Consider the following 10,521-nt stretch of genomic DNA (forward strand, 5'->3'; position numbering starts at 1 on the left):
AAGAGCGTCAGGTAGGTCTGCAAATCTCTCTGGAGGCTCTCACCCTAATGGTTCTCTGCCAGGCTCCAGCAGGAGCCCAGGGGATGGGAGCAGACAGACCTCGGCCAGCAAGGTGCATCTTGATTTCATAATGCATTTACCTTATGAGGAGCAACCTGCCACAGTGATGGGAAGTCATCGTGGTATCTCCCAGAGACCCTTTATCTCTGAACCCTTTGTGCAATCCCCATTGTATCTACAGCCCAATAGAGCGACAGCCACAGCATGTTCTGTACAGGGGAAAACGGAAATTATTCTGGGAAACAGGAGGCTCCTTACCTCCCCTTCTCTCGTTTCCTAGATCTCTCATGTCATCCAGATGAGTGCTAGGTTTTCAACAAATAATAAATATTGTTGGGTGGATGGATGGGAAGATGGATGGATGGATGGATGGATGGATGGTTGGTTGGTTGGATGGTTGGATGGATGGGCGGATGGATGGGTGGGTGAGTGGATGGATGAATGGATGGATGGGTGGGTGGGTGGATGGATGAATGGATGGATGGGAGGATGGATGGTGGATGGATGGATGCTCTAGATGAGGTGGTGGATGTTTGGATGGAATGGAGCAAAGGGAAGGAAAGAGGGAAGGAGGGGTGATTGGATGGATGATCAGATAACTGGCCAGAAGCAGGTTCATTTCTCGGTGGGCCTCTTCTCTGCTGGGTGCAGAGAGTAACATTTACACCCCAGGCACATTACTAACATGGCACTATCAAGTATCACTTTTGAGTAAAATTTCTCAGATATGGTGCTTGTTACACAGCACAAGGGATTTTATTCTTTATCCTGAGGGTCCCTAGCTGTAGCTGCCTTCAGATCAAAGTGGTTTTAGAATTTAATGAGTGAAATCAGATCACCCTCTGGCAGTCTGTTTGATCACTGGCTGTAGACTGTTGAGTTTCTCCAGAGGTAGAGCAGGTCCATGGGTGTGCCGCGCCCCCCCCCCCCCCTGCCGATGCAGGGGACACGGGTTCGTGCCCTGGTCCTGGAAGATCCCACCTGACTCAGAGCGGCTAGGCCCGTGAGCCGTGGCTGCTGAGCCTGTGCATCCGGAGCCTGTGCTCCGCAACGGGAGAGGCCACAACAGCGAGAGGCCCCGTGACCGTGGCCCGTGTGTCTCCTCTGCTGAGCGCCAGCGTGCCTGTTGGGGAGGGAGCGGTTCTAGGCACGACACTCTGTGTCTGTGCCTCTCCGCCGGCCTCCGTCCTCCCGACTCTCCACCCGTCTCTCCGTGTGCGCACACACATCTCTCAGGCCTGCTCCTTCCCTTGCTTTCTCCTGTCCGTCACGCCCGCTGCCTCAGGGCCCCAGTGGGCTGCTGCATCTTCCCTTACACTCCCTGCGGTGACAGCTGCTTCCTGCCGTCCATCAGATGCCGCGTCTCGGCTCTCAGCTGTGAGGCCCATCCCTCCTGGGGCGACAGGCTCGCCGCTTCAGCTCCACGGCGCCTGTCCTCACACGCACTGGGCTCCTGTCCTCCCGCTGCCTCCTGGCATTTGGAGGTGCTCCTGGCCCGCGGCTCTGTGTGCTCAGCACCACCAGCTCATCGCGGGAGACAGAAAGCAAGGCTGTTGAGTGTGGCCATTAGGAGGCCAGCATGACTCCTGGCTGCATCACCTCCCAGCTGAGTGATCTGAGACCCCGCCCACCTCACCCCTCTTCCTCCGTCCCCTCCCCCGTAAACGGGGGTGTGGCAGCGCCTGCCTCACTGGAGGGTCAGATGAGCAAATGTGCATAAAGCAGCCAGCACGCGGCAAGCGCTCAATAAATGTCAGCCATTGCTGTTACTGTACTGACGACGATAGTGACGTTCTAGCCATTGGTGTCACGCCTGGGACCTCCGCGTGTCCCATGAAGCCTCACGTCCGCGCTCCCACCCTAGTGCTGCTTTTTCTCTCACAGTGAAAATGACGTCAAGCAGCTCTGGCTGCGGCTAAAGAAGGGCGAGCCTCACTTACTGTCCAACTTCGAGGATTTCCTGACCAGAACCTTCTCGCAGCTCCTAGAAGCCCACGACGAGAAGAGTGAGCTGGAGTGCGCCCTGAGAAGGTGGGTACCAGTCTCCGCCGCCCTCTGGACAGACGCGTGCAAACCAGACGCACCTCTTCTGTCTTATATTCGGTGATGCCCCCTTACGACCATCCGCCAGAGCGGGGGCCGGGCCTGCGGCTGTCCCCCGGTATCTATTTCTAAGGCCTCGCTCACATTTATTAGGCCCTCACCATGTGCCAGGCACGATCCTAAATTCCTACACAGCCCATTGCGACATTTATCATTATCCACAATTTACCAATGGGGAAGTCGAGGCACTGAAAGGGTAAGTAACACGCCCCCAGAACACACAGTGCGTAAGCGGCAGAGCCAGGACTCAGAGCAAGATGATCTGGTGCCCGAGACCCATTAGAAACCACTGTGTCTGCCTCGGGGCAGTAAGGCCCCGGCCTATGGGACCTACCCCCATCTCTGGACCAGCCCCCGGCCCTCCTGCCCTCTCACTACCGTCATGGTCTTAAGTTTCTCCTGCTGCCCTCCTGGCCCCAGGCTCCCTCCAGGTATTTAGCGCTTTCTAGAACTCCTCCGGTACTGGAGGACGTCGCCCCACCAAGCCCGAGTTGGCCAGGCCCCGGGCGCCGCAGGTGCGAGCCCGCCAGGTGGGTGTCCCTTGGCCTGCGGGGACGAGTGTGCCAGCGGGGCGCTGTGCTTGTCCACACTCATCAGCGAACATTACAGCGAGGAGCTCGATTTTGTGACCCACAGCATAACTCAGGACAGCTTACCGTCCTGAAGCCTCAGCCAGAATGCAGGCTGGGCAGGGGGCGAGCTGGGAAGCACCCTGGGGAGGTCCTCCCCAGGCCCCTTGTCCCACCCGGAGATTTGCTCGTGTTCCATAGGAATCCTCAGCGATTCCAACAGAGACCACAAGAAAGCACACAAGCCCCTAATTTAGAGAGAGATCACCACGTGTGCGGACCTCTGTCCACGCACCGCCCTGAGCTCCCTTTCATCTCATGCCTCTCCCCATCAACTCTAAAGTAACTTGTTGAGGCCCACTGGGTATACACAGGTCTGGGAGAGGACCTTTCGGACCCTGAATTATGAGAAATCATGGCCGTGTGGTGCTAGAGGGAACACGGTCGGGCTAGAGGAGTGTTCAGAGCGTTCTGGGGTGAGGCTTCCAGGGCTGGGAGAGAGAGGGGTTGAGGGTATACGCTGTAGAGCCTTTAGCTGAATAAGCTGTGAGTCAGAGCTGAGTCCGAATCTTGGTTCTGCTGCTTACTAGCTGTGTGACTTAGGCCAAGTTACTTAACCTCTCTGAGTTGCAGCTTCCTTATGTGTAAGATAGGGACGGTAATACCCGTCCCATAGACCTGTGAGGATTACATGTCAGCATTTAGAACAGTGTGGGCACTTAGTAAGTATTCGATGAATGTTAAAATAATAACATTTATTACTATTTTAAATGAGTATGTCTGTGAGTCTTGAAGGATTTGCCTGGCTGAAGTGGGGAGCTGGTGGTGAGGTATGAGGATCCCTTTATCCTTCCAGACAACACAGTGTAGAGCTTTGCTGTCGAAGTCTAGTCTATGGACCAGCAGCTTTGGAATCACCTGGAAGCTTCTCGGGAATGCAGAGCCTCAGGCCTCGCCCCAGGCGTATCGACTCTGTGTTTTAACAAGATGTCCAGGTGCCTCTTGTGTGGATGTGAGAAGCAGGCCCAGGGAATCAGGAGCTCTGGGTCAGAGTCGTGTGTGGCTCTCCAACCAGCTAGCTCTGTGACCTTGCTCTGGTCTCTTGGCCTCTCTGAGCCTCGATTTTCCCACGTGTAAAATGAGGCTTATTTTCTGCCCCTCACCACCCCCCTCTCTGAGTCCAGCACTGCTTACCCCAAGGAGCCACAGTGAAAGTCAGGGGCACCCCCAGAGGGGACGGCTCCCTTGTTTCATAAGGAGACGAGGGCCGGAATGGCTGCAGTGACCCAGCTCGGGGCCCAGAATCTTACCTGCAGGGGGCCCCTCTGCTGGCCTGAACCTCCGCTGGGAGAGACTTACTGCAGAGCCTCTTGGGCCATACGTCCATCTCTACGTGGCCTCCATTCGTGTTTTTGTTCCAATTCAATGATGGTTAAAAAGTTCTTGAGCTAAAAGTCAAGGTCACTCTCAGCTGCATGGTCGAAACTAGCTCAGCCAGGAGTTCTAGCCTTTTGTGCCCATCCTCCGTTCATATGCCTGCCAGCTACCCCTGCCCCAGGTCAGCTGATGGAGTCCACTCCGGCTGGGGGACTCGGGTGGGCTCGGGGGTCACTGAGCTCTCTGGCAGTTCTTTTCCCAGAGACCTGTAGCGAGCAGAGCACTGCAACAGGAGACAGGAGCAACCTGAGGTCCTGCCCAGGCACTGCCACTGACCAGCTGTGTGACCTCAGGCAATGTGCTTTACCTCCCTGTGCATCTGTTTCCTTACTGGCAACATTCGAGAACGGGATTGGTGTTGTTCAAACTTTCTGATTGTGACTGGCCAGAAGACACTTGCTTGACTTTGCAGCTCCCACACACTTGTGTGTGTGAATAACTGAGACAAAAGTTTCATGAAACGTGTTCACCCTCGTGACATGTGAGGGGCTCTGAGGTTTTCTCTTGGAGTCTCTTGTGTTCTCTTCTGTTAAAGAAAGAAAAAGGTTGTTCACATCTTGTTTCCGGGTTCTTCCTGGACCAGGGGAATCCCTGGAGGTCCTTGCAGCTTGGAAGTCAAAGAAAACACTGAAACCCCAATGGGATACAGAATAGTTAGATGGGAGGTTTTACAAATGGCTCAGCATGAGGCTAATTGATTCTGGGACATCTAGGAGGTGAGTTTGGGGGTTTGGGCTTGTTTGCAGGAGGGGCACACTCTGGCTGGTGAAGGGAGAGAAAGGAAGGTCTGGGGAATCGTTTGACTCGGGCTGCAGTCTGGGGAACCCTGACTGTCAAAGCATCTCCCAGGCTCCGCCACGAGCAGGCTGTTCAGTCCAGGGGCTAACACGTCACTCCATCTGGGAAATGAGCGCTTGTTCCAGAGAGGGCGACGAGACTTGACTGCTGTGTGCAGCCGAGGGCTGGGCACCAGGGTACAGTCGCGTGTGACTAGTAGCTGGCATGTAACGGGCACTTACTCTGTGCCAGGCTGAGCTGAGCCAACGGAGCACAGAGTCCCCGTCTTTGAGGAGTTTACGATCACACCAGTGAGGCAGAGCTGTAAAAATTCTGCCGCATAGCCGACCAGGAAGTCCCCGTGCTGTTGAAACACCTGACAGCGTGGCCATTGGCAGCAGTGGCGTCAGCTGCCTCCCCGTTTTCCGAACCACACACCTCGTTTCTCTGTCCCATGGGGCCCAGAGACTTGTGACCGACCTGCGGGGAGTCCTGGTCCCAGGTCCCCAGCCTAGCTGTGTCCCTCAGGGTTACAGTTTCACTGCAGTGAGTGAGAAAGCCCCCCCTACAGCATCCTCCAGGGTCACCTCCAGCCTCTAGGAGGAAGGATGCAGCGGGGGCAGTGCTTGGGCTTGACATCTTGAAGCTGATGTCCGGAGGCCCAGGCTCTAGGGCAGTGTCAGAAGCAACTCCAGGCCTTTCCTCCCGGCCGTGGATCTTATTTTCTGACCCTGCATGTCGGGAGCAGAGGAAAGAGGCAAGCCTGGGGGCCTTCAACCTCCCACCCTCTTGCCTTTGGGACAGAAGTTGAGAAAACCTCAGATCTGAGTTAGACTCTGGGTTCAGTGTTTGACACTGGTACGTGTCCACCGAGAAGCAGCCACGGCCCGGCGGGGTGAGGTGGGGGCCGGGTGGAATGCGGGGCCCTGGGCTGGTGCCCAGCTCGTCTGCGGCACCTCCAGAGTGGACTGCATTCCTTCCATTTCCCTCGGAGGAAGAGGGGGTCAGATTGCAACCGAGCCGCTTTTCTCTGTGTGCACCATGCAGAGGCTTGGCGAACCTTGCATTTTACCATGGGAGACATGGTTTGACGTGAGGAGGAACTTCTGGCCGTCAGAGCTACGAATTCCTTTGCCACTGAAAGCACCCTGCCCAATTATGTTGATCTGGAAAAAAAAAAAAACCTGAGCTCTCCAGATGTAGAACGATGCTGCCTGGAGGCAGCAGGAACTTCAGACCTTTCACCAGTAGGGGATGCTGGGGCCCTACTCCAGGAGGGCCCCGTTGCCTTGGTCTGGGGTGAGGGCTTCAAGTCTGCGCCGTATAAAATATCCCGAGGGATTCTGACTTTGGACCCGAGTTGGAATCCGCCAGAGGAGTTGCCCTGGTTGAGTTCCTTACCAAGATCTAACGTGGAGGATGGGGGTAAGAATGGACTGGGCCGTGTCTGGGGAGTGCTTTGAGCTCTTTGAAGAAAAGTGCTTTTGAGATCAAAGGCAGCCCTCTCAGTCTTCTGCAGCTCAGTAGCCTGTTCTGCATCCTCGGTGGACCACCCTTGGCCTTGACAAGTTTTGCGAAGCTCCCCACACCCTCAGGGGCATCAGTCCCTCCTCTGCACAGTCTGTCCTCCTCCAAATGATTCAGGCCTCGGGCAGTTTCTCGGGAGCGTGGGGGGTGGGGCTCTGGGAGGGCTTCGCTTGCAGCTCCCACCCAGCCACTATCCTGCTGCTTTCTGTCTAGACCAATTTCCCTCGGCTCTGCAAGGGTGTCCAGACCAGGAGGGAATGTGTCTCACAACCTGACAGGCAGCCCAACCGTGATCCTGGCACCTGACACAAGCCTGGGAACTGGTGTTCTGTGATGTGTGTGTGTGTGTGTGTGTGTGTGTGTGTGTGTGTGTGTGTGCGGGGAGGTCATCATTTCCTTGGCCTTGCTTCCAGGTAGGGCAGCAATTAAAGCATCGTACGTATGGCAGGTGGCCCTTATGTACCACTTGTGACGAGCTTTAGCTGTGTGGTTCTTGAATGTTAGCCTGTTTCAGAATGACCAGGGACTCTTGATTAGAGAGTAAATTCCCAGGTCCCTCCTCCAGGGGGTCTAAATCAGTGTGCTTTGGGGTCAGGGGACACAGCAATGTGCATCTTAGCACACGTTCCCCAGGGGTTCTGATGCAGGCAGACCCCAGGCTCCACTGAGAAATGCTGCTCTAGCCTGTTTTTCCAGAAGGTACCAGCCTGCAAAAGGCACGCCCAGGAGCCCTTCCAGTCTATAATTCCACTCCCGTTCTCAGAGTGGAGGGAAGCTCTTGGGGAGGGCTCTAGGCCATAAGGCCACAGCTTGGTCACGCACGTGTCTTTTTATTGGTATATTATTATCGGAGGCAGAAGCACATTGTTAACTTGGCCCTGAGAGCAGATGGAAAGGTGAGGTCGATTTGTGCACCGCGGGCATGATCTGTAAACCTGACTGATGAGAAATGGTTTGCTTTATCCTATGGGATAAAGCTGCAAAGTTGGTTTATACAAGGCAGCAGAATCTAATTAGGGAGAAACCATCCATCTTGAAAATCCAATTGGTGATTTTACAGCCTTTGCAGAATTTTCTACAAACTCTTATGTTTGCCTTTCATTCACCTCTGCCCTAATCGTGTGGGGCAGTGTGCATGTGAGAGAGGGACAGACAGAGACAGAGACATAGAGGCATTAGAGAGACTGAGAGAGACTGATCTCACTGAGAGAGACTGATCTCAGGGGAACAAGGGAACCCTAACTGGGTTTTTCTAGTGAAGAGCCTCCCTTTGCAGCCGGAGACCGCAGTTGCGCAGGGAAGGCGGCAGGGGGCAGTGGTGAGTCTGAGTCCCTCAGGACTGTTCTCATCCCCACGGCAAAGCTGGCGGAGGCTGAACTTGCTTCCATTTTCTTCTCCGGCAAATAGCAGACTCATTGAGATGTTTCTGGCCCAGGGTCTTCACTCCGTGATCAGAACGTGAGGGGCGGGGGCGGGGGGGGAGACCCGGGAAAGGGAGCAATCTCCAGACATTCGGCCCCATTCCTCACCCCAGGGCGTGCTCACTCCACAATTGACAGACCCCAGATGGAATTTAGATGCTGACAATCCTAAATGCAAAGGTTTGGAGTTGTCAGGGTTTTTTTTTTTTTCTTTTCCTTTCTTTCCTTCTTTTTCTTTTTTAAAAATTTTTATTGGAGTATAGCTGATTTACAATGTTGTGTTAGTTTCAGGTGTACAGCAAAGTGACTCAGTTATACATATACGTATGTCCCCTCTTTTTTAGATTCTTTTCCCATATAGGTCATTACACAGTATTGAGCAGAGTTTCCTGTGCTATCCAGTAGGTCCTTATTAGTTATCCATTTTATATATCGTAGTGTGTATATGTCAATCCCAATCTCCCAATTTATCCCCCACCCCTTTCTCCCCTGGAAACCAGATGTTTTCTACATCTGTGACTCTATTTCTGTTTCGTAAATAAGTTCTTTTGTATCTTTTTTTTTTAGATTCCACAAATAAGCAATATCGTACGATATTTGTCTTAAAACTGAGGATGGTGGGAAGGCAGTGTGGTACTGTAGATGCACATGGGGTGGGAGTCGAGGCCTGGATCCTTCCCCCACTCTGGCCCAAGGAACCAGGTGACCACACACAGGCCACTTGCACTGCCCCGATCCTCACTTCCTTCACATGGGATACAGGACACTTGTCTGTGATGGGAGGGGAGCTCTTCCTCTCTCTGCATCTGCCTTTCCCCAGGCTTTGCAAACCAGAGTCCTATGGATCGGACCACTGTCGGTCCACACGGAAACACATGAGATCAGAGCAACTGCTCTCCAAGGCCAGTGGCCAGTTCTGAAGCTCTGCTTTGAGTTCAAGCTTCTGAAATTTATCTAAACTGTACAAGAATGCCATTTGTTCTGTTCAAGGTTAAGACTATCCTTTCATTTGGGGAAGGAAGATGCTGCTTTTCTTCCTGGAATGATTTCAGTACACCCTGCCTAGAGCCTAGAGGCGGGACCAGATGACTTTCTGAGACCCTTTGTTCCTAAGTGAAGGCAAAGGAGAGAGGGAACAGGAAAAAAATATGTTGACCAGGTAATATTCTATAGCAGAAAGGCTGGGCCTGTGTGCCGTTAGCTGGAACCCCGGCGGAACTGAGTATTAATGCTCTGTTCTAGCCTGGTACCTTGACTCTCTGTGTGCAATGCACTTTGTGAAGCTTAATTAATTTCCACAGTACCTGTGGGAGGCTGGCAGGGAAAGTCCTTGCTCACTGCAAATTCTCTCTGAAGGCCTCTTTGAACCTAAGCCTTGTATTGACATGAGTATCACTATTCCCAGCCCATTTTGCTTCCCACATGTCCCATCCTTAGATCTCCAGTACCCCTGATACCATGCACGTGCACACTACACACCCACACACACATACACACACACACACACACACACAGTCATCCTTCTGAGAGGGGGCATCCACCACAGTCAGACGTCCTGGGTGGCATTGCATCCTCGAGGTCAGACCTGGGCCTCTCACCCTGGCTTTCAGTAGGTTCCACCCTTTTCAAATCCATCACTACCCTTGCAGCATCCTCAGTATATAATCGTTCTCCTTCCCCCCACTGTTGAAAATCTCCCTTTTCTGGACTCAGCCTTTCTTAGCTTTTCCCCTGATAACTCTACACCCGCCCCACTGCCGGAGCGGGCAGCTTCCTCCATTTAACTCAGCCAAGGCTGTGTGGTCTCAGAATTGTGTCAGCTGGAGCTCAGGAAGGCACCGTGGGGTGGGGTTGGCACCGTGGGGTGGTGTGTGGCCTCTTCTGCCTGTCCCTTTCCTCCACGCCACTTACGCGTGGGCTTGGAGTTCGTAAATGCTGACTTCCTGGTGGGCAGAGACCATTCTCTAAGTCTAAATTATGTTACCCAGGATGTTGTTTTATGAAACAGTCAATCAATACTTGTTAACGCTGGTGGTGACGTAATGGGTCTGCTAGACATTTCCACATGCATGATCTTACGAAGTCCACATGATTTCTTTCTTTTTAAAATATTTTTATTGGAGTCTAGTTGATTTACAATGTTGTGTTAGTTTCAGGTGTACAGCAAAGTGAATCAGTTATACATATACATATATCCACTCTTTTAGATTCTTTCCCCATATAGGCCATTACAGAGTATTGAGTAGAGCTCCCTGTGCTATGCAGTAGGTCCTTATTAGTTACCTATTTTATATATGTGGTGTGTATATGTCAATTCCAATCTCTCAATTTATCCCTCCCCCTCTTACCCCCTGGTAGCCATAAGTTTGTTTTCTCCATCTGTAACTCTATTTCTGTTTTGTAGATAAGTTCATGTGTACCCATTTTTTACACATGACTTCTTTCTAATACAGGTATTACCATCTGGTTTTCCAGATACAGAAAACCTCGAGCTCATTGAGGTAATGTGACTCGTCCAAGGCCAGAAAGCTTATAAATGTCAAAAGCAGGATTTGAACCGAGGCCTTCTCACTCTGGCTCTAATGAACTCTGAGCCAACTGTAGGTGTCAGCAGGGGGTTAAGACCT

The 10,521-nt window shown here is 52.8% G+C and overlaps 1 protein-coding gene across 2 annotated transcripts in view; it reads left to right on the forward strand.

Moving 5' to 3' along the window:
• Positions 1-10,521, forward strand: part of CRACR2A (calcium release activated channel regulator 2A) — a 72,880-nt gene that overhangs the window by 13,380 nt on the left and 48,979 nt on the right. For both annotated transcript variants that reach the window (XM_007469448.1, XM_007469449.1), the window contains exon 4: positions 1,945-2,091. In XM_007469448.1, the coding sequence (XP_007469510.1) occupies positions 1,945-2,091 (147 nt within the window). The remainder of the gene's footprint in view (positions 1-1,944; positions 2,092-10,521) is intronic.

Source organism: Lipotes vexillifer, unplaced genomic scaffold (assembly GCF_000442215.2).
Source record: "Lipotes vexillifer unplaced genomic scaffold, Lipotes_vexillifer_v1.1 scaffold395, whole genome shotgun sequence".
NCBI classification, from domain to species: Eukaryota; Metazoa; Chordata; class Mammalia; order Artiodactyla; family Lipotidae; genus Lipotes; species Lipotes vexillifer.